At 35.7% G+C, this 25,624-nt stretch overlaps 1 protein-coding gene across 8 annotated transcripts in view; it reads left to right on the top strand.

The window, feature by feature from the left end:
* Window positions 1-866: 866 nt before the first annotated feature.
* LOC145693249 (uncharacterized) overlaps window positions 867-25,624 on the top strand; it is an 87,338-nt gene continuing 62,580 nt past the window's right edge. For 3 of the 8 annotated variants that reach the window (XM_081769068.1, XM_081769067.1, XM_081769065.1), the window contains exons 1-4: window positions 867-1,052; window positions 10,948-11,076; window positions 16,294-16,432; window positions 22,886-23,123. In XM_081769068.1, coding sequence (XP_081625194.1) covers window positions 918-1,052; window positions 10,948-11,076; window positions 16,294-16,432; window positions 22,886-23,123 — 641 coding nt within the window. In that variant the 5' untranslated portion in view covers window positions 867-917. Of the gene's footprint in view, window positions 1,053-1,108; window positions 1,203-1,382; window positions 1,403-1,448; window positions 1,470-10,947; window positions 11,195-16,293; window positions 16,433-22,885; window positions 23,124-25,624 lie in introns of those variants that run through there. The other 5 variants (XM_081769066.1, XM_081769070.1, XM_081769072.1 and 2 more) reach the window with 5 other exon arrangements.

Below are 25,624 nucleotides of genomic sequence, written 5' to 3'. Positions count from 1 at the left end.
ACGAGTAACGCAGTATGGCATTTTATCAATATTAAATTATATGAAAATGTTCATATATCAAGTAAAAATTTGTCCTTGCATTTACATTCAGAACGTGTAATAATAATAATAATAATAATAATAATAATAATAATAATAATAATAATAATAATAATAATAATAATAATAATAATAATAATAACGGGAGTAATAGTTACCGAAAATTGAAGTAATATTTTTTTCCACATATTTAGAGTTTCGGACCTAAAAGTAACGCGTTACTTTTGAAGTAAAGTAACAGTTACTTTTTTGGGCAAGTAACGCGTTACTAACGCGTTACATTTTAAGAGAAAGTAAAGTAACTTGTAACGCGTTACATTTTTACAAGTAACTTACCCAACACTGGCGAAATGTGGCATTAAGGTCATGGAATCTTATTTAACTTTAGAGTATACTATAAGAAAGCTATTTAAACAGCAAAATCATGAAAATGAAAAAAGCCAAAATTTCCAAAATTCTCGTTTTTTTTCCAAAAAAGCCGGCTTTTTATGTGCAAAAGACCATCGATTCAAAAAAGCCGGCTTTTTTTGCATCTCTAGTCGAAACATATCAGATTTTATTAAAAAATTCCTGTCTCCTCTCCCCATTTCCCTGCTTCAACTGTTTACGCACCCTGTATCTATCCACCCCTATCCGCAACGACGCACCTGTGTTTTGTTCAGGATTTTTTTAAAAATTTGATTTTATTCCAAGAATTTTACATTTTCACAATTATTCTTTAATTCAAATCAAGCGCATTACTTTTTAAGAGCGCATGCAAACACCCAGAGTATGAAAGCACCAATAGAATCTCCTGTTTCATGTTAGCGTTGCAGTATAGATATCGATAATCGCTATTGGTCATAAATTTACATCCAAGAACACTGAAGTCCGCCATTATGGGCACTTTACTATATGATTCAACTTATTGCAGATTATGTGCTGAAGAAAATCCTAGTGGTGTATATTTGTATTCAGCAGATGATAGTGAACCAAACTTGAGCTCTCTGGTGAACCGTTATCTTCCTTTAAAGGTATAATTGCATGTAATATCTCTGAAATGGGATAACAACTTGACTTCCTTTGTTGCATAAATGTAGAGGGTATACTGATCTTGGTTGCACATTTTTCGTCTGGCAAAATACTACATTAATCAGTGGTATAACTGACGCAAGATAATAAAAGTATGATCATATTAAAAATAAAAAATGTAGCTGTCAGTCACAATAAGCATGCTTATACAGAACTAATATAGAAAATATATTTATATTCTCAATTATCAATTGTATACTTTATTAGTTTTCAAACATTGTAGTATAGAAATATATTTTGTAGACGAAGTTAAGATTAAGTGCATTATCAAGTAGAGTACAGTGGACTTCATGTGAGTTGATTGTATTGATGTTTATTTAATACATTGTATTTAATTTCGTGTTGACACTTACTCGAAGGTATGCAGATGTGTCTAATATTTCCTAATTGTTTTAAGTATTGAAATTGTATATCTCGGAGATAAACTATAAATTTGGAAGTTTATTAATTTTGCTACAGCATGTGATTTCTTACAGCTGATAGTAAGCAAGTCATAGATCTAGTGTACTTTATAGCTTTAAAAGAAATAATTTGTGGGGTATGCCACTCTCTCCCTTGAAGCTTGTCAAAGACAACAAACATTATTTTTCGAACTTATAGTGGTGTTTTGAGGTGATCATAATTTTATTTAAATATATACATAAATTGCCGCGCATTCGTAGTAGGCGTTAAATTTCTTGATGACAATATATTCAAATTAAAAGCCTTGCACTCTTTTATGATTTCGTAACCTGAGTACAAATCAGTTTACGTGTAAATTAAGCATCGGGTTGTCAGTATATGTATTAGCTATAGAGATCATATGTTTACGGAAATCGTATTTTGTTTGCGACTATATATTGTTATTAGACATGCGTACGGAGGGAATTTTGTAACCTAGTGAAAGATTGGAGGGTTACAGTTAAGGAGCCGTACTTCCCATTTAGGGAAGGACGAGAAACGCCATACTTTCAGGAATTATTCATTGACTATCTAGGATGTTAATAAGTAGGTAATAGACTGAGTTCTTGCCCTTGTACTTAGGGTGTTTAGGTAGTGCAACAGTAAGATGTATCCTCGTGCACGGGAGATGAGAAGTAGCTGTTCTTAACTATTACCCTGACAGTTAAAGTGAAGTAACTTTAGCTTCAGGTAAGTTGGCGAAAGTCGCTTGGGGTGAACTTTGCAATGCCCGCTCCAGCTGGTATACTCACTCAGAATCGGGAAATTACACGCTGTTAATTTTATGGGGTTAAGTTCCAAAGTTGGGCGTCCGTTTCCAGCAAAATTTTTAAAATTTACAGGAAAGATATGGATAATTTGATCGTTTGTGTGCTTGATAATATATAAGAATCTCGAAAAATCTGTTTATTTGTTATATATAAGCGGTTATAAACATGGGACTATACGGCGAGCGGAGGGAATTACTTGGCGTAAGGTAACAAAACAGTTGCATTGTGGGAAAGAAACGAGCATTTATGTTATCAACATGGCGATTGTACAAGGGCAATGAAGTAACAGTTTTAACATTTGTGAAGCAATACGTTGATAACGAACAAAATCTTTTAAAAGTTTGTGAAGAGCACGGATTAATGAACCTAGTAACAAATTGCAGAAAGTGTGCAAAGGAGATATCAGCGAAAAAACGTGGTGAAAGCGGACGCCCAACTTCGGAATAAATGCCAAATACACTGTAATGTAACCGGACTAAGTTCCGAAGTGAAAATTTACCGGCAAGAAAAGGATAATTTGCTCGATTGTGTGCTTGATAATATGTGAGGAAAGCGGAATTTGTTTATTTTTCATTATAAGTCGTTATATAAACATGGAACTATTTGGCAAGCGGAGGGAATTACTTCGCGCAAGGTTACTGCATGGTTGGATTGTGGGAAAACAGAGACGCTTCAGTTGGTATCCTTACGCATAGACGAGAAATTACACTCTATTAATTTTAACAAAATGAGTTCAAACTTTCCTAACTCTAAGCTAACCCGATCCTTATCTACCCTACTTATTATTACCTTACTCTTGCTCTACCCTAACCTGCCCTGCTCTATTATACCCTTTTAAAGCAGTCCTAAAAATTGATGAGTTTTAAAATTCAGTAGCTTTCGTATTACGAATTTTGTCAAAAGTCAGGCGGACGAGCAACTTCGGAATAAATGTCATGTAACCTAAACCGTGTATTTACCTTCATTCTTTGTATTGGCCCCCACAATTAGAATAAACCTTTTCATGAAAATGGATCATAACTTCCCTAACCTTAAGCTAACCCATTCCTACCCCTACCCTGCTCTACTATGCCCTTCTAAAGTGGCCCTACTTATCGATGGCATTCGGTCCCAGCTTGCGCCGTGTGGACTTTGTCGTGGACAAAAAGATTTTATATATATATATATATATATATATATATATATATATATATATATATATATATATATATATATATATATGCGGAGCTGGAGCGTGTATTGTATAATTTACCCGTAGCTTGATCAGTGCGTATACTTGTGTATTGTTTCTTATACAGCGGATTATATGACAAGGGCACATTATTTGTTACACTAGTTGGAACTGTGCCACAGAAGTAAGTTCGGGATAGTTTTGGAACTGGGAGTCCAATACAAAGTTAACCTATCCTAACCTGAGCCCACAAAAAGTACAGAAACCAGCAAAGTAAGAAATTTTAACTCGAAAAAATTCTCGTCCCCAAATACAAAAATATGCCATTAAAGGAGCAGTTCGAGTTAAAAACAAGTTTGGTGCAATAGAAAGAGTAACAAAAAATAAGAGACCCGTATTTTTTTATATCTTGATAGGCCGTCTCGTTCAGCTTCTACAGACATTTGTTTTTGATGAATCGTAAATGCTGACGTCATTGGTGGTATACGCGAGAAACTCAATGTGAGTCAGCAACCACTCCCTTGTACGCAGCTGATAAACCTTTAATAGTGCATTGGATTTAATAGATTGTGTTTTGGATTTGTTAGTGTTGAATTCTTGAGGGAAGTTTTTGATAGTTGTTTTTCCTATAGCATTAGTATAAAAAAAGAGTAGAGAGAGAGAGAGAGCAATAATTACGTTTGTTGTGCGAAAGTGTTTCTTCCAGACATGTTTTTATGGTGGCACTGTCTCCCGGAGCCCTGAGAGATTCCCCCGGAGGAGACCAAAATAATACGTCTATAATGTAATAAATATAATAGTACTGTGTAAAAATAATGTGCCTCTCCGAATACTAAGTGTCCCTTTCTCCCCACCCCCGGATTTTTTTTCCTGAATGGAACACTAGTGTGAAGTAGAAAACACGTGTTAGTGAAGCGCGTGCTTTGTCTGTGAAGTGAAATAGAAATGCCTAACACCTGCTGTGTTTTCGGTTGTAATTCTTGTGCAATTGAAGCTGAGGACGTAAAGTATCTTTTCTTACGTTTCTAAGTCGTGAGAAATCACCAGATCGATATAAATTATGGCTCAAGAAAATCAATGGGAAAAAATGTACCAAATAAAATCACTCGTGTTCCAAACATCTTGAAGAGCCTGCCTTCGAGAAGTCAAGTTTACTGAAAGAAAAGTTAATGCCAGTGGCGGATCTAGACTGGGGCCTAGGCCCCCCAGTTTTTGAGTGACAAAATTGATTTAAGCTATTATTTAGATATTTTTGAAAGTTTTTAGTAAACATGATATACATGTCATAGTCTGGGTTCTGACCCCCCCCTGAGTTTTTACCGTCTAGATTAACTTCTGGCTAATGCCAGGAGAATTATTTACACGCAAACTGAGAAAGAATGCTGTTCCAAGTATATTATTGAAAGGTTTAAAATCCGAGCCATTGAACAAGCACCGATCTATGTCCAGTTACCAACGTACAAATATCGTACAAGACGCAATTGACGGTTGTAATCAAGACGAGGCATTAGAGGGTAATAGAGACGATGTCACTCATGATTCTGAAGATACTGCTTTAGAAATAAGCTATACAATGTGAATTAGGGAGTAAAATATACCGGCTTGTAGAAGGACTCAGTGACGATGACTGTCCCTCAAGACATTGATTCATCGTTTAATTTCTCTGTATCATGTGACAATGAAGATGAAACGGGTGATGAGAGTTTTTCCGCGGACAGCTATGAGAATAAAAGAAATTTAACCGGTGAAGTGTTTTTCGTATTCTGGCAAACTTTACAGATGTTATTTCATTTTTGCCTCATATGTTGCGCTCCTGTACATACCTTGAAGCACAAAATTGTAGGGTCAACGTTAAAAATTGCAACAAAACGTGAAAATGAACATACTTATGTTTGGGAATCGGAAGAATGATTAAAGAAAAGGTACTTAGGTGTTGCAGCAATCTCGTCCGCCATCTATTTACATATTGGTTTCGATTTTTTTTTTTTTTTTTTTTTTTTTTTTTTTTTTTTTTTAACGCTGAATTCATGCTTTATAGGATACGTTTTATAATATTATAAAAATGTTTGTACAGCCCACCATCAGATATCATTTTCTACATGCAGATGATATTTGTAAGTCTTTGCAACCAGTTCTGGAAAAGGAAACCGCGCTTAGAACGTGCCACCGCACCTCTCACAAACGAAATGCTTGGCACTGTGTAGTATGTATTGTAAGCCTGCTCTCGCTCTTTGCCCACCTATGACGTCATCACAAAATCTTTCTTCTTCTGTTACTCGCTAACGACTGAACGTATCGCGATCAAACAAACACCATTCCTTTTAGAATTTTCAACTCTACAAATGGAAATAAATTGTAAAAAATGCATTTCTAAGTCGAACTGCTCCTTTAAGTTCTTTAGATGTTAGTCTTGGTTTTTAAAGTAATAGTTTTTATCCAGATTTCCAAACCTTGGCAGCTCTATTCCTAATCTGCACCAAAGGTGGAAAAAATCATGATTTTTTTTAAAAGAATCATTTTTGTTGATTTTTTTGATTTACATCAATTTTTTTTGATTTAAATCAAATCTTTCTCCTCGTATAATACAAGCCGCGAACTGAAGAAAAAGCATTAGGAATTACTATTAAATGCTCATTATGCCATTTAAGTGAAAGTATTGGGGTTGAATTTTGAATTATCCCCAATCGTTAACCTATATCAATCCCAGACAATGTTTCTTAACCCTTTTAAATTATGGTTGTTATTAAAGGTAAATTATAGACTTTCAGTCAAGCAGCTATAGCATCATCCCTATTTATCCTAGGATCATGGTACATGCATCACTTTCTTTAGAATACAACAGCTTTTGAAACGGTAACATTCACATTTCTCTATCATATCCCTGAAGCGGGAAATTTTGAGAGTAATCGGCATTTTTTTTAATTCTTTTTTTTTTTTTTTTTTTTTGTCACCTCTGGATTCCCCTGTGGAACGCACAGATCTCAATGTCAACTGGGAAATACTAAAGGGTGTACTAAATGTGTGTACAAAATTTCAAGCTTCTATCTTGAGTAGTAAGGGTGAGGAAACTATTTAACAATGAACTAGGAACATTCCCACAGTGCCGCAGATGACCCGGATATAATATAAAAATTTTCTCAGACATACCTATTTATCCTAGGATCATGATTTGTATATTATTCTCTTCAGAGTAAAACAAATTTCCAAATGGTACCCTTCAAATGCCTCCATCATGTATCTGGGACATATAAATCACGAAATAAGAAATTTTCTCTCTTTTTTTTTTTTTTTTTTTTTTTTTAATTTTTACCTCTGGACCCCTCCCCCTGTTTTAAGGCAGAGATCAGAAACAAAACTGAAAAATACTGAGTGGTGCACTAAGTAAATGTGCAAAATTTCAATCTTGTAAATGCAAAAGTAAGCCCGCGAAAAATAATAGTCCCCAAATACCCCAGATTCCGTATAAAACAAGATCTCAGGTAACAGTTTCCTGAGATATTCCTGTTTATCCTAGGAGCATAGTACGTACATCATATTCTTCAGAATAGAACAGCCTTTCAAACGGTACCATTCATATGTCTCCATCTGAGGCGGGAAAATCACGAAAAAATCTATTTTTTTGGTTAAAAATATCCTTTTTTAAAACATTTTTGCCCCTCTGGACTCCGCTGTTTCCACGCAGAGATCTGAAAATTATTAAGGGGTGCACTAAACGAGTGTGCAAAGTTTCAGTCTTCCGGCCGCAAAATGTCCCCCACAAAAAAAAAAAAAACGCATAACAAAAAATATATTTTTAAATTTATGACGTCATCACACACTTAACGTGTTCTAAAATGCTCCAGTCTTGAAGAAAACGAAGTAAAAAGCCTTGTTGGTACTTTTTTAATCGAATAATGAAGATTCTACCCTATCACCTAAAAATAGCTGATATAATTTAAAAGGTTAAGCATTAAGGAAAAAGTACAGCAACGTTTATCGAAATGACACTTTTTTTTCACAAAAGTTACTGATATTTGGCAGTGGCCTATTTTTAAAAACTCAGAACTAGCTTGCGGCATGAAATACATAAATTTCGCGTAAAGTTATAAAATTAAAAAAAAAAAAATGGAGAGGGGATAGGACCCCTCTTAATACGCCCTATTATCTTGGAACAAACAGACACGCACAAAAAAGAATTTTCGTCTTAAATGTCGATAGTGATTTTGCCGTTGGAATAGTTAACGATTTTAAAACCTAAGCCCAATGTTACGAGAAGAAAGCAGGATTGCTCCGTTACCTGTTCAAAACGGGATTTTTCCTAATCATCCTCTGCGTGACACTTGTTTTCATACTATACTGTACATTTGAGTTTCATTGTATTATGATTATCAACTTCCATAATCGAAATAACAGAACAGAAACGGGATTTTATTTATTTTCACTTTAATTTATTTCGGAATTCGATTTAAATCAACGATTTTTATTTAAAAAATCAAGTGATTTAAATCAATCCACCCACTCTGCACCCCAATTTAATGTTGATTAAGTGAAGTTGTTACGTAGTTAACGCTTTGAACACTTAAGTCACAGCTTCTGGTTGAAGGTATTTTAAGATAAATATATAGGGTATCTCAAAAGTCCCCTGACGTAGGGTAACTGTTATTATCAGTTACAACAAAATGTAAGAGGGGAAAACGTCTCCAAATATGATGTTTTCAATCAAAAGTTAAGGATTTTTTTTTTTTTTTTTAATTGGACGACCCGTTTTGGCTCTACACCCTTTATATGCTCAGTGTTACATGAAAATGCAACGTTGCCATTTACCTGGACCCACAGCATAATTGAATGACATGGGGCTGGCCATCTAGACGTTAGCGTAAAAGACATAAAATAATTCACTTATGTTGTGGGTCCAGGCAAATGGCAACGTTGCATTTTCATTTAACATTGGGCGCATGAAGAGTGTACAGCTGAAAAGGCTCGTCCGATTTAAAAAATTCCTTCACTTTAGATTGAAACCATCATATTTGGAGGCAGTTTCCTCTTACATTTTATTTAAACTCAGATAATATCAGAGTTACCCTATGTGAGGGGACTTTTGAGACACCGTGTATGTACTTACCTCACAAATCAAACGTATTTTTTTTTCCTGAATATATCTGACTTTCACTGATAGTTTTTAAAGGATACATAATTCAAATAAGAACAGTCTTGCGGTGTATCTCAATTTTTTGTGATTTATTCATTTAACTACAATATTTTCTGACGCTTTCTTTGGTGATGTCTATAAATTGCTAGACAGGACATATCATTGTAAAATTGTTGCTTTTCGGAAAAACACGTGTTATCCAATCAATTATTACTAGTCTTAGGTCGTTATCTTTCCTGCAAGTAAAATAGTTCCGAAATTACAGATAACTATTGCCAACATAACATTTTCCACAACTTAAATAAAAAGTTATCCGTTCCGGCTTCGAAAACAACAACAACAACAAAAAAAAAAAAAAAAGTATAATACACAGATTAAATGCTAACCACTGTATCAATATTTAAAGGGTATGGTCGCGACTAGAGCCGAAAATTGAAATTTAATGCTATGAGACGTGCTTTTACCATTTCTGAACACAGTTTGGTCCAGCATTGGAAAGTTATTTTCAGTCTGGCGCAGAGCGACAAGGAATGCATGCTTGTGGGAGGGAATTTTGTAACCCAGTGGAATATTGGGGGGCCTGAGAACCCAGAGACTGGGTGAGAACACGGGCGGTTAAAGCGAAGACACTTTAACTTCTAAGTAAGTCCGCTACTCTTGCTCGAGTTCGTATACTTGTGTATTGTTTCTTATACGGCGGATTACATGGTAACGACATTATTTATGTTACTTTAGCTAAAAGTATGTCACAGAAATAAGTACGGTGCGATTTTTATTTTATTATAACAAACAAATATACTAATATCCCCCTATTCAAGCGCTGAACACTAGAGAAAAATGGAATATCAAGATGTCTTTATCAAGCAGTAAACAGAAAATTGCACATTATGACATTGATGTTACCTTCTTATACAAATCACACTTTAACATTTTCGCCCTAAGAGGAGAAAATAATCATAAAAATAAATTTCCATGAATTCATGTGGCTTGGTTTGTCTTCACACCCTGACTGACACACTTATAGTTTCATTACGCCATCACATCAATGTATCTATGTAGCGTTTCATCGAATATAACCGAGCCATACTTAACGTTAAGTATTTAACAAATGTAGCAAAGCCTTACAAATTCCTACAAATTTTATTTCTTCTTCTTTTCCTTTTTCCATGTTTATATTGGGTCAATGTTCCTGTTATTAATTCTTTTCTTCCATTCTCTATCCTGGGCATCTTCTACTCTCCATCCCTTCTACCTCAGATCATCGTGTATCTTGTCCGTCCATCTCATCGTGGGTCTCCCCTCTTCTTTTCTTGCTACTTTCAACTTGCCATTTTTCTTTCTCATATAGTCGTTTCTTCGTTATACATGTTCAATCCATCTCAGCCTCAATTCTTGAGACTTTTACTTAAGGATCCCACCGTAACAATGCCTCTTATATAATCGTTCCTTATTCTATCTTTCCTCGTCACATCACACATGCATCTTAACATTTTCATCCCTGCCACTTCCATCTCCTTCCTGGGCCCTTATGATTGCTCAAGTTTCACTACTGTATGTAGTATTTACCTTCTTGTCACACATCATTCCGCTTATCGTTTTCTAATTTAGCGAGCCAGATTCTATTCTGTGTTGTGTTTCTATATATAACCCTCCCTTCTAGTCGAGCTATGATCCAAGATACTTAAATTTCGAGATTTTCCAGGTAGGTAGACCCTAGTAGTCTCTTTTCTTGTAGCTCTAAGAGGCTCACATCTTCTGTATTGAGTGCATTATATTGTCTTTATTCTGATTATCCTCATGCCTCCCTCTTCCAATACTATTCTTCATACTTCTAGTTTTCTTCTCCGTCTTATCTTTGAATAATGCCATCTTCCGCGAACAGCATACTTCATGGTGCTCTAAGGGAGTACGATGGGTTAATAGTAGGGCACTTATCTCTGGTGCATGGGGTCCCTGGTTCGATCCCGGCAAGTAAGTTTATGGACAACATCGAGTTTTCTCGGGATACTTCCATTGCCTCCCACATTCTTATTCCGCCAATTCTTCCATCTTCATTCACTTACTTGAATCATCGTCTCCCTTAGCCTAACAGGCATAAACGTGGGACGTTAAACTTAAAGATTTCATTTCTTTCATGGCGTTCTAACCCCACAATTGGCATTTGAAGTACGTATTTTAGGTCCGTACATTTCAATATTGTTTAACACTGTCTTATATAGATAATTATCTCAAAATTTAGTTGGTACTTATTTGGAAAATAAAATATCAAATTTTTGGAAAATGGTATTCCGAGAACCATTAAAGTAATCATTATGTTTTATTTTCAGATTCATGACGACGGAAAACTTCCTCGAACAATTTGCCCTGGCTGCAATATTCAGCTACAGGCTACGGTGCAGTTTTTTGAGCTCCTTATTGATGGTCAAAGAAAGATACGAGAAATGTGGAAGGATCAGGTGATTTGTGTAGAAATCACATAATAATATAAATATGAATAACAACATTGGCTGTGTCTTGTGAATAGATGTATTTGCTTAACATTTGTAATTTTTCATGGGTGGCGACAAATTTCTTGTAAGTTAACTTGGGTTTTGTAGTTTGAATCTCATAATATGGATTGAAAAATCAGTTTTAACTCTCCTCAGTCTAATTTAATTTTTTAATTCTTCCATTTATTTTCACATAGTTCTGTGAACACGAGTACAAATTATTACGGAAATCGATTTAGCTGCTGCTTTTAAATCAATGAAAGTTGATATCTTTCTTTATTCGACTCTCAATGTTGCTATATGAGGCGTTGGGTGGCAAAGTTGCGTAACTTTTTTTTTTTTTTTTTTTTTTTTTTTTACGAGATTAAGTCATTTCGTGAACTTGAAACCATAACCATGACAAAGTTGCGTATCTCAAAGTTAAAATACCAGGCCATAGGCCAACAGATGGCAGCACAAAGAACCATTTGTGTCTGCTTTTTCTATATCGATTGTAATAAAAGTCTCACAATGTCTCAAAACTGACTTAGGCCACTTTGCCATCCAACGCCTCATGTAACAATTGTTCCTGTAACAAAAGATACAACTAAATTTTCTATATTTATTTATTATGATTTCACAAGTAGTTTACAGTATGCCAAACAATGTCGCCTTGCCGATATTTGCATCGTACAAACTTTTCAAGTGTTTTTTGTCCATTAGTTTAAAAGTTACAAGGGCTTATCAAGATAATTGATCCATCCTGTATAATTATGTAAATCCTATTTAGCTTCTGAAATACAATTAAGATCAAAAGTTTTCTTTACTTGTATGTTGAAACGCACGAGTCATCCTTAAATCAACACGTCATCGACTGATGCTCCACTAAAATCAATGCCTCACCATCCATCATCTTTTGCGCTGGAAACGAAAACGCTACCAACATAATCAGGCACGACTCAACGCTATCAGGCCTTTCGAAATTCATGCTGTGGGACGTTTGGATGACCTTGTCATCGAAGTTCCTCTGTTATATCAGTTCAGTTTTCTACCTACGCCCACATGGAAGATAGTTCGTCTAGCGTGCTATTTCTACCTGCCCACTATAAGAAGCCAAGCACTAGCCTTCACGAATTTCAGAAGTTTCACTTTTTTTTCTAACTACACATTTATAGTTTTAAATTACATGCCTCTTCTTAAATATTCACTGCGGAACTGATTGCAATTTTGCAAACTTTACGTTGTTTCTGCATGTCATATACGCAGATCAGTGCCATCTCGTGACATAATTTTTCGGTAGTTCACAGCCGTTAGAAAATTCTAATTCTAGAATTCTTTCAGCGTTCTAAATAAGAAAAACGATAAAAATCAATGAAAGTAACCACATATGGTATATTTACATATAATAAGAAGTACCAATTCATAGAAAATGCCCCATTTCATTCGTATATGAAATCACTTCGGATGTTCTCTACAATCAACTTGTCAATAACTCTTTTGAAGTTTAGTTTTGACAATTTTTTCTCTGTTGATACTATAGCTAACGCACTGAAGCTATTTTGAGCTACAGCACTCCTTTAAATGCTTCTATATTCTTTAAAATGGTAAAATAATTTTTAGTTTCTGAAGTCAACATCGGATTATTTACATTGGTTTTTACGAGTTTTGTTGAATGTTATTCTCTCTCAATTTCGACTTCACCATCAATTTCACGACAATATACTAAATGGAATCTGCATTACACTGCAAAAGTCTGCTATCTTGTATATTTGAATTACCAAGTATGCTGTTTTGTGAACTAACACTATACACGAAGCATATAATGTATCAAATTATTATGATAGTTGCAGAGACATCTTTAATTACGAACGCTTCGTCCATGTGCTTTTGCATTGTTGTCTCAAGACACTTCATGACTGTTTATTTTGTTAACGTTCTCTGTTAGAAATTAGGCTATAGAAGACGAGATTTAGAGTTTAAAAAGGAGATTACTGTAATGTGTTTGATGCTCTCCTACCCGGAATGGCTTGTCCACCAAAGACACACTAGTCACTATACAAATGAGGAGGACAGGACACTTCATGAAAGTAACCAAACCACGGAAAACACCAGAGCTGCTAGAATCTTCGGACTCCTACATACTTCGAATTAGACTTTGGAGACATACAACATATTCAGACACCCCAAAATTTGATGCAATCAGTCAAAAGTGAGCAAATGTGACTTCTTTTTCTACAAGATTATATGAATATTAACAGAAATTATCATGCGAACGAATCGTGATAGAATATTTGTCACGCATGAAGAAAATTGTAGTGGATGAGTACAAAGTTTCGAAGAGGAATTCAATACTCTAAGACATTACATCTATATACGATTGATCCGATGTAGTTCTACACTCGAGAAACGAGATATAATTATATTAAAGTTCTGCCATCTATATTCTAAGAAAAAATATAGAATTATATTTTCTTTTAAGAAAAGAAAGAATACAAAGTGTAACATAAAATCTTTAGGCTACATCAATCATTTCTCTACTAAGCAAATATAGTTTTATTATGAACAGTTATAGTATTTGAAAAGAAGTCTTTAAAATAAATTAAAATTTAAGTTTGGTCTGCGTTAATTTAAGCATCTCTGGAGAATGGGTTCTAAACCTCCCATTCCTCTCGGTACGACTTCGGAAAGCCGTAATTTTGTTTGTTCCATTAGTTTATTTTCATTAGAATGAGTTATATACTACTGTAGCTTTCTGTTTTAAATTGCAGTTCATTCTTTGATTCTGTTTAAAGCGCCACATTACTGGAAAATTGTCAACAACAGCCGTCAACGCTGCAAGTTCAAATCTTGATTTGAACGTTAGGAGACCGCAGTTCCTCCCCTCAGCTGCCCTATCCTTTTGAACTACACACAGAGCAGTCTATCACGCTCGCTGCTCTGTTGTAAACGTAGTGATGTGATGATGGAATGCATATACGCAAGGGGTAAAGCAAGCGGAGGGTAGAAACGAAATAACAATATCATAATATACTAAATATTATTAAATATCTTAAGGAACAACAAAAAGCGCACGATATTTGGTAGTTCACGTGCTCGTGCGAACTGCACAAGCTTACGCCACCGACGCAAATCTTAATCTGTTGCGACTCGCGAAGTGTTCTGAGTAACCTCCTTGATATGCAAAGCAAAAATTCTTTCGTCTAGCAAGCCTTATCATGTCATAGGGTATTAGCATAGGAATGAGAGGTACAACTCTGCTGGATTTCAAGCCATGTTGGCATAGCTGGTAATGAAGATTCAGAGCGTGCAGCAAAAGTCGCTGCCCATAAGGGAAGAGAGCTTGATCTCTCCATACCTCAGCATGGATTTGCGTTCGCTGTTTACTGCTCGGTGTATCAACGATGGAAGCTCGGATGGGACCAGGCTGTCAACAATGGATTACATATATTCAAACCTGCATTTGGTGTCTGGACCACCAGCTTAAGATCCGCGAAGTGAGGAACGAATTCCAATGCGTTAAGCATTATTACTTAACACGTGGATTTCTATTAAGCTAAACGAAGACCTCACCATTGTGTGTGGCCTGTGGAGCTAGACAACATATTCAACATCTGCTTGTGGAATCTTCTAATCATGCTCAGCTTCGAGCTGACTTTGTCCTAGACGTAGTTCTGCTCGGAGATTGATCGCCGAGTGATCCCTCAAGTTTTTATGTTTCTTAGTCACCTCCGTGTCCTACCCGTATTATGATTGTCCTAGTGTTTATACTTATTTCTTGGTTCCTCCTACGTGCTTGTTACCTGTTCTATTGTCACTAAATGCTTTTTTTTTTGTTTGTTTGTTTGTTTCCAGTTCAATTGAGACAATCCTGACAAATACGTGACTTCTTTTTCTTTCATATTAACTTGGGCTTTTCTTTACCATTGTCACGTTACCCTGGCAAAAGAGGATTACAGTGATATCCCACTATGTTACTAAATTTACCCTACTGCTTTTATCACTGTGTATACATGTTTAATATTTTATATTTTCTTTTATGGCAGACTTGTTTCTAAATTTTAAGCATTGACAGGTGGAAAAAAAAAAACTTTGTAGTATTAGTATAACTTACCCACTTCCAGTTCCGTACTCTATCCATTCGACCTTACGTACTGCGCTAACCAATGCTACTTAGACACACTTTCTTCGCTCTTGATGTTCAGTTACATATATACAGTTTGAGTATATGACAGAGCAATTGGCTATATGTATAATTCAGCGATCATCCCTCTTTACCATTTTTCCAAGAACAAAAATTCCAGTGAAATCCTTAAGTTAGGTTATTGAAAAATGCATTCGAATATTAATTCAAACAAACCAAAGTCAGTTATCTATTCTGAATAAGAGCTGAAGCTCCTACAACGAACCAATCTATAATGAAATGAACGCAAGTTTGACAACGAACTTAATGTTATATGTGCGTAACATTGCTACGTTATAAGTTTTCCGTTGGTAATTGTAACCGTCGTTTTCTTCTGAAGTTAATACCCTTTGTGCATGTGCTTTTCTTTCAGTTTAAGGACTGAAGAAAGTAAACATTTTTGCCAAGTATAGTGCATCAAAGATTGGTATCTTAATTGGTTTTGTTTTTTTATAGTAATTCTATGTCTCTTCGTTTTTTAATTTAATCTACCATTAAAATTATCCTTTCTAGCATTGGAAAAAAATGTACATAACTTTTGACTCTTCTCTGCTAATAAGCAACTACGCAATGCTATAGATTAAGCATCTTTACTTTCTCAGTCACGCTGTGAAGCAACAGTCATTTGCCGAAACCGTTTGTAGTTTTCTACATTTTTTAGGACGCTTATAGGAAAGTTTTTAACTGTATAATTAAAACCTTCGCATATTCCCACACAAAGAAAGACTGCAACAGCTTTTGTGAAAACCATCTAAAAATTCCGACAAATTGCATGACCGATGTTACCAATCGATAACTTACGACTGATGAGTAGGCTTGGTGCGGAACTACGATATAACGAAAAGGCTTCTGTTTCATTCATATATAAACTATGATGTTACTAAGGGAACAAAACTGAAAAGTTCCGTTAGTATTACTTTTTTGGAAGGATGTAAATAGTTCGCACATTATAAAATAGATAAAAACAGTACGATTTCTTTTAGCGTTTGGTAAACTGTTAATTCATATGTGCGTTGTGTTTCCAGGTGGAAAGAGAAAAAAAGGAGGCAAGAGAACGGATGAAAGTTCAGGGAACAGAGAATTTGATTGGTCACTTCTTAGCTACCGGAGAACCAACACAAATGATCGAATCAACAGATGGCACAAATACTATATTTATTCAAAGTAAGTATGTTTATAAGGATATGGTGCTTGCACCAAATGGGCTTTGTTGTGGACAATTACTGTGTGTGTGTGTGTGTTTGGTTTTCATAATTCTACTATTACCTTCCACTATTTCGTTTATTGTCATCATGACTATGTAGCTTAGCATCGAGCGTAGTCGTGAGACGGTAAAATTTAAATAAAATTCCACTCACCATTATATTCTATTTTTTAATGGATGCCCGATTTTTAACATCGGGCTGATGTCTTCTTGTAGTCCCACATAGACACAAGTAGAAATCAAGAAATTTATATACATCTTGCGTATTAGATTTTCGCATCAACGAACTTCTTGCCTACTTGCAAATTGAACGTATGTAGTTCTCTTAAATCTGGTTATTTCTGTTTGTTCAAAAGCTACACTGTAGCTAAAAAGTTCCATTAAAATTAGATTAGTAAATATAAACTGAATTCTTTCAAACGATCGGACAAAATCACAAATATCACAATATCCAATGACATTACAAGGACGCCATGTTTAGTTAATTTCAAAGTCAGTGTTACCGTATTAAATACTTAAATATTTTAAGGTAGCATTAAGGTTTAAATGTAATGTATATTTTGTAGGAAAGGTCTGTATGAACCATATTGATTAATGTATAGTTTATAATTTCTTTAGAAAAAAAAATATAATTCTATTTCTTGTCTTAATTCTCACTATCGAGATTTAATGTTGGACTTTTTGACCTCATATACCTAGGTAATAGGACTAATATACACTTCTTTCTAGTATTGAGGAGGTTTTATATATTTTTTGCTTTTACATTCATAATTTTATGTTGTAAATTCTCAAATGCCGCTGACTAGCCTTCCTTGGCGTCTCTGGTGTTCTCCCTAATTCTATTCCTATATTTCTTGCCGACATGCCTCTACGAATTACAGATTTACAACTCACTTCGTGAGTGTTTTGTAGTGGCATGTTATTGGCATTTTCTTTTCTTTTTAACATACAATGGATACAAGCAATATCAGCGTAAGTAAATAATAATAATAAAACTATTAAAGTATTCCGTGACTGATTTAAAATTAACAACGATTGTTAACGTGTAAAAGGGGTGGCGCGTTTAATATTGAAGAGATGTATTGTAAGGATAAATTAGCTAAACTCAATAGTATGGTACTTACTATCTTTTGCTAACTCATTTTAGGATATCGTGTGAAAGATAATAATTTTCTTAACAAATCCTTGCCGATAAATGATAACTTAGCCAAGCATCTTCGCATAAATGTTTCCGCCTTTTCTGCCAATTATGGTTCACCTCAAGTGCATAAGGATTGAAGTACAACTTTAGCCTATAGTATCAGGAAGAAAACAACCAACATTTTTGATAGCCAAGGATTACTAAAATATGTCGTACGACATACCGGGAAATTCCTATATGCTCCAATAGTACTCAGAAACAAAACAGATCTCTGTGCCGTGGTAACTGCAGATCAACTAAAAATGGCCACTATCGATGTCATCAGTATATTTAATTCCATATCTTTTAGTTTATATTTTACTATTATAAAAATAAAAATTAATATATAAGCTTTACAGGAACCTAACCTTATGTGGTTACGACGTTCGTAACAAATATGTTTCGTTGTCCAAAGTAAAATTTGAATTCATTTCTTCTCTCTTGAACAGTGTACTGGGTGGTTTCGCTGAAAAATTATGCTGATAATAATCAGTCGAAAGATCCGGGGAAGAAAATAGAAAAGTGAAGAAAACAAGCTTTGCAAATTTATAGAAGTGTGGTCAGAATTATACTTTTAAGTAAGACTGCCGCCAATTGGGTATCATTACCCTCATGGCTAAACTTCACGTTCACGCATAAAAGAAAGTAGCAAATAAATATGATTTCCAGGTTTCTTTTAAATCACCTCAATCGGTAATCATTTAACGATTGGATAAAAATATGCTATTCATTTTAGTGCTTATGAGATAAGTTGTGAATATGAGGATCAGAAAAAAATAATAGCCCAGTGTCGAAACCATAAGCCATACAAAACAATTTTGGCCACAATGGTGTGGTGAGTACCGTATACTTATATCTAGGAAAACATTTACCATTTGCGAACAATGACGTAAGATTCAGTTGATATAGCTAAGTAGTCAAAATGTTTCAAATCATTAAGATTGTATTAATAAAGTCAGACAAAGTTATTATATTAATTAATTACATTGTAATGCACAAAGTAGTCGAATAATGTAAAAGTTGGTAGTCGTGAAGTTTTGTGTAATCGAATAGTTAACCTTTCTCTGCTTTTAGCATATGTTTTGGTCCAAGTTGTAAGATAGTTTAGGAGATAGTTAATTGAAAGGTTTACAACTGTAAAAGGGCATCAAATAGTGATGACGAAAACTAACTGATGATCACACATCAATTGGTTAACATATTTTTGCTCTTCCAGAGACTTTTCATCGGCTTTGTGTTATTACGATGAAAATGGAAGACATATCTAATATGAAATGCCGTGATTAACGTAAATGAAATATTTTATCTTAGTAGATTTAATTTATAGTTACAAAGTTTCGATAAATGATTTATGAAGAGGACGTATTGTACACATCTACCACCTTTCCACACTTATTAAGAGTTCAAGAATAATTTGAAATTGAGCGAACAGAACACATTAAATTTGTATTTCGAGAACTCAATATTTCTCCAAGATCATTGTACTTCTTCCGGACTTCTTCAGGTTACATTATTGCGTGCTTTCTTCACTATATATTGAACAAAGTGCTTCAGCAACATATTAATTTTTGGAACTCTTGGTATGTTCTTTTATTTTAGTACCAATACTCCTTTAAGTTATTAAAATGTATACATCTTTATACTCATGTCACCCCATATATATCAAAAAGCAAATTGTCAAGAAATCAATTTTTGTATCAAGGGAGAAATTTTTCCGTAACTAAACTTTCTTAATCTTGTTCTATCTTCTTTTTCTTCTTGTTCTTATTTATTTCAGAAGATCTAGACAATCTATAGCCTTCCCTTTGGTCTAGTGGCTAACGCCCTCACCTTTGGTACACGTAGTCCCGAGTTCGATTTTTGATAGGAGAGCATTAAACTCAATAATGTGGTTCGGATTCGACCTTAAGCTATAGGCTTATGTCATATAGTCTCAGTGTTGAAATGGGCGATTTTCAGCAAACAAACAACAATTTAGATAATGTATCTGGTAAATAAAGAGATAACGGAAAATAAACCCATTTAGAAGTAGTTCATTGTCTTTCGAATTATTCACGTAATCAATGTGTAAAAATACAAATAAAAACATCAATGATGGAATGACATAAATTTCTCAGCGAGGCTAACGCAGTTTGCTTGCCAGGCGTTTTTTTTTAAGGACGAAGTGTCCAAAATATCAATCACACAAATGAGGGGTAGTCGTTAAATCTCCAATGAACAGATTTTCGTATGTTGATTGTTTTGTGCTTACTGGTACTTAGTGCAGATGAAATTATAATTTAAATAATTGTAAAGAAACATTGCTATTTAGTAAGAGAATGATTGAGATTTCCTCAGTTCTATATCATAGAAGAACTTGGTAACAGATTTTGAGAAAAATTTCCATCGTGGGAATAAAAATATTAACAGTTCCATTCAGATTCACTCAAAAAGATTAAGAAATGGACATATTTTTATATAAATACAAATGGAAGATAGTATTGAAGTAGTCAGTAGTTACAACGTTGTCAGTGCAATCGCTTTCTTTTTTTTTTCTTACCTAGCAGAAAATGTTAGGAGAGGGAGAAAAACATACGGGGTAGCATATTCCTGATTCCTCTCGTTTTCCAACTATGTAACATTTTTCATTTTTTTTTTTTTTTTAACTTTTATTTCAGTGTCCCTTGTATTTAGTGGAAGTGGTGATGGTTCCCCTACTGGAGGAGGCAGGGTGCCGTAATAGACTATTTCGTATGGTGCCGTGCCTTCTCCGATAGGGTAGCCATAAACAGATAAATACACAAACCATTAAGCCCAGGAGTGTATGTATTATCTCACCACGTTACGATGTGAGGCAGGCTATTGTAGTTGCTCCTACCGGGGGAGAGCGATTTCTGCATCCCAAATGGGAATATCTTCATGGTGCAGATGGACATCACCCATTGGTATCTCCAATAACAATGCAACTCTTCCATAAAATGAGGTAGACAGAATCTAATATCCAGTTGTTCCAACTGGAAGAGGAAAACCTTCCGGATACTTCCCAAATGGGAGGCTAAGGCATGCTTTAGATTCGTAAGGTGGTGGTTGTAAAACAGCGTTCTGTCTTTTGGCGCGGTGGAACGACAGGTGGGTAGGCAGGGCCAGCAACCGAGCCTCCTCGGGATGCCCCGAGGCTCCTGGTTAAGTTGGACTCTGCCGAACTGTGGTCATACCATGGGATTCGTTAACTTAGGGCTATATTCTCCAAGGGGGAGGTGAGCTTGCCGTATAACGGTCGGGTGTTGTCATTGCTCGTGACAGTAGGCTCCACTCGCTAGGGGAGTTGCATTAGTACGTAAGGGCGAGACTCAAGGATTCTGGCATTGTTACAAGTATTTGTCTATTCAATATATTAAACGGATCCGCCAAAAATGTAAGGCTGATCTATAACAATGATTACCCGCGCTGGTGTCCAGAAGAGTATGGGTACAACTCGTTTTATCTGTACCTCCATCAGATCTACCGCTAATACTGTCTTGCATTTAAAGATAATTCTTCTAAATGTAAGTAAAAATGTATTTCCCGGTTTGTGTGGTTCCGAATTCGGTTTCCGGTCGGCAGTCATGAGATTTTTATCTTGGCACGTCATGCGGAAAAATGGAAGCTATTTAAAAAAATCCAAACTATAGGTCAAGGTAGACAGTAATAACGGTATTAAAAGAGTCGATATTGATGCTGTATCACTCAGCTGAACAGGTGCCATCTCTTCTGCTAGAAAACTTCCCGAGCTGCGGTATAATTTTTAACCATTAAAAGAATTTTTAACCAATGGCGACAGTCGTTAATTCAAATAAGTATACCTCGTTAGAATCTCTGTCATGTACGGAGATAAAACCAATCAGAAATCAGTAATTGTTGTTTACGTTTTGTAAACATAAAACAAAGACCTTCACCACATGATACGTTCCTTACATATTAATAAAAAACTCTCTCACGAAAGTATTAAATATATTTAAAACACGTGTGTAACAGTTTCGACAAAGTATCATCGCTGTCATGTTACACATTATGATGTTGATTTAAAGCTTCAAAACCTCGTCAAGTCTCTACCGTCTTTGAGAGCCTCCTTTTGTTCTATTACTGGAGAGGGTACACCATACAATTGTACGCTGGAGAACAAGGTTCCCGCAAATTCCTGAATTTGCCGTAGCAAATACTTCGTAATTGCTTGGCTTTGAAAGGTTTTGCGCATACTCTGTCAAGGAACTTGTGTTAGTAATGTTACAGCGTGTTGCTTCTCCATTAGATGAGTGACCAGGAGCTTCGATAAGGTGTTCCTCACATTGCTCACCGCCTTGTGAGTGCGTTCGTTTTATTTTCTTGATGTTTTTATTTACCTTTCTCTCTCCACCCTCCGTGCTCAAGACTCCAGGAAAGAGCCGAAAGCTAGGTAGTGCAGGGGCTTTTAGGAAATATATGTACTTGGAAAGTAGAATGATTGTGAAAATTCCTGAGCGTTTTAATGTTATGTATGTATTGCAAAGAAATTTGTCTTCCATTCCATTATTATTGTATTACATGATATAAATTTCTTGGCAATAATTCTAAAGCGTTTATTTTTTTTCTTACTGGCTATTCAAAATCACTATTTGCTGAAAGTGCATTATGTATGTAAGGTAAATTCAATGAAATTGAAAGGGCAAAAATATAACTGGGCTGAGAATCGAATCTTGCATTTTAGGGTTACCGTTCCGGGTTGGATTGTTTAATGGTTAATTCAGTAGTACGATAATCCGGAGAGCAGAATTCGATTTCCTGCCAGGCGCTCTTTTTTCTCTTCGAAGTACCGTTTAATTTGCAGCTTTACAGGGTATAGTGTAAGAATAAAATCAGTTGAGTTTCTCGCATAATATATACATATAATGTAAGCCAAAAAGGTAACAGATACGCTCTCTGGATTTTGAAAACGGGTTTACATGTGTAGAAACACTGAAACATTATGATAGACACGTAGGGCCAAAAGAATAAGAAGTACTGATGGGTTCAGCAGAAGAATGCAATATACAACATACAGTAGAGTGATAACCTTATGAACAAGTGTACAGGCTTTACAAAAATAAGTAAAAATTGAAATAGCTTCTAGAGTAAAGAAATGTCAAATAATTGAAATTGCAGTAGATAACTGAGGTACTTTTTCGTACAGTCTTGTCTTTGTATAGTACAATTTCTTTCACTAGTAAGTCTCAGAAACTCACAGTTCATAATTTTTCAGTTACTCCTGACGGCACTTCATTATTTGCTCCTGAACATGACATGTCCTTGAAAATGGAAGGCTTAGAGCGACCACGTAGGAAACGTGGGCGTCCTCCCAAAAAGCCTGCAGAGCCCAGCGAAGAGAAGGAAGCTGAAAAACTGCCAGAATCTCCAGATGCAATTCAGGAAATGGATGAACAAGACGAAGTGGATGGGGATGGAAGAACACGCAGAAGAAAAAGAAAAATTCCACAGAGGTATTCATAGCAGTAAATCATTGAAGGGTGTTATTTCTTGAGAAAAAAGACTTATTTCTCTGTTAAGTGTATACTTTTTTAATAACAGATTCAAAATTCTTGCATGTAAATTTTTGCAAAATTTATAAATTCATGCATGTAATACGCAAACACTTTTGGTTTCAAGGAAAAGCAATGGCAAGGAAAATGTTCGGATTGTCGAGCGTATTTAGATTGTAGATGTTGTGAATGTTTAATATATTTTGTTGACAGTGAAGGTTTCGTCAAATGGGATAACATCTAAACAAGAAAAGAAAGAAATATGATTGATATAAATTGATTGATTAATGGAGGATGCCTGTGTTCGTAATAGTCGCAGATTATGTGGTATAACTGTTATTAGAAATGTAGAATTGATGTATATCTTGGCAATGACGGATCATCGGTTTATGAATAGATAAATGTGAGCATATATAATTACCATTATGAAGCTTGAAACTTATTATTTATTGATTGCGAAGAATTTGGTCGTTGGTAGTAATACACTGCGCAGCAATTAGAAAGCCAAACTACACCTGTAAAAAAATAAATGGCTAACAGGTGGAATCAATTTCCCTCGGTTTATTCAAAGTAGGAACTTCCTTTGTCCGCCCAAGCATTTCACGACCTAGTACATCATGGAATGGCTTCTGGAGGGACTGTAATGATGCTCAAAGTCACTGCTTTCTGGAAGATTGAAACATTGTCAAAATGCAACCCACCAGTGGTGCTTCTGATTTGTGGAAGGAAAGTAATTACAGCAGCACAGATCTGGCGAATATACGGGTTTTAGTAGTACATAAACACTATTTTGGATCAGAAACTCACAAACATTCACTGTAGTTTCTGCTCTTCCATTAAGGAATGGATCACAAAACTTAGAGGAAGCTTCCGTTTCTTTAAATATGCGTTATTATTTGGCGAACAGTGTTCTCATTCACCCCCACGACATTTGATATTACCATGAGTCTTGCATTTTGGTAATTGGAAATGGTATCCCGAACTTCGTCAATCATTTCAGTTGTTCTGACAGATCTGCTTATAATCTGGGCGCTCGTCATTTTCCGCAGATTTCCTACTGGCACTTAACTTCTTACGCCATTCGAGAATAACTTAAGAAAGGCAGTTGTCCCTCTAATCCTCTTTGAACAGCTCACATGTTTCGTTGGAGTTCTCTGTAAGCGCGCACAGAACTTTGTATCTTCTCTTTGTTCCATTGTTTAAGCGATTACGAGGTAACGCAAAACCAGCCAATACATAGGTGCTCAAAATGTCAGAAGCGACAGAGTGAACTGGAAATTTCTGCATATGTATCCAGCTATGAAAAACTTACGTCTCAGGACCAACTTCGAAAAAAAAAATCGCTTCGTAATTGCCGCAATGTGTATGTAGCATATCTGTTAGTTTCAGAATTTGAGTACTTAGCGAAGCATATAATTGTTGTATTATTTAATGAACAATAGTCCTTATACGAAGAATGTTTCTGAAGTTCTGGGGGAAATTTTGTTACTTTCGTTTCTGTTACGTAGTAGTGTTTCAATATAACTTGCATTGTGCGCATGTACCGTCTTGAAACTTTTCAGGCTATCTCCTTTTAAGAATTTTTTGCGGGCCTCTTACCTAGTGCTCTACAGCACGCTTTATATCAATTAAGTTCTGAAATCGTACACCATGCAGAAGTTTCATCTGCTCTGTGAGAGAAGTGATGGTCGTAAGCAAGATGTAGTGTGAATCACGTGTGAACTTCTGAAAAAACTTACGTTCTCTTATGACCCTGTTGTGCCGTAGCTACAGAGTTAAGAAATGTCCTTTGCGGCGTTTGTAGAGCCGAAGCCCTCGTTTCCATGATATTTTTCTTCCGCACCCAATTTCATTGCAATGTGATGGTCTTAGAATCCTTCCAGCACGCACCGTGACAGTGAACACCTACTGCTCTCTCTCTCTCTGTACTCCGGTAGACGAACACACTGGTAATCCTAACTGGCTGTAGGAGGTTGAATATCTCACTTGCGATCTCACCTGCTGTATGACACCGAAGGGTAATCCTATTCGCGTTTGAGCCGAATCAATTTAAAGCAAATAGGGCCATCTATACTAATGAAAGGGGGAAACAAGTTTTTTTAACACACCAAATCCTGTATAGGTGCGAAATCTAACGCAGTGAAAAAGTGACTGACTGGACCGGGATCTCCGGCATACTGCCCCGATGCGTTAACCACTGCGCCACCCAGTCCTCTTCCCATAGGGGGCGCGGTGGCTTAGTGGTAGAGCGTTCATCTTCGGTGCTTGGGGTCCCTGGTTTTATCCCAGCTCGCGCCGTTTGGACTTTGTGGTGGACAAACATCGTGCTCGTGGGTTTTCTCGGGGTTCTCCCTTTCCTTCCACTTTCTTCATTCCACCATTTCACTCATTTCTCATTATCACCGTCTCCTTTAGCCTAACCGGCATAACCGTGGGACGTTAAACTTAAAGATTTCATTTCA

Source organism: Thermobia domestica, chromosome 8 (genome assembly GCF_964235325.1).
Source record: "Thermobia domestica chromosome 8, izTheDome1.hap1.1, whole genome shotgun sequence".
Lineage (NCBI taxonomy): Eukaryota > Metazoa > Arthropoda > Insecta > Zygentoma > Lepismatidae > Thermobia > Thermobia domestica.
This window is presented reverse-complemented; position numbering and strand designations above follow the sequence as displayed.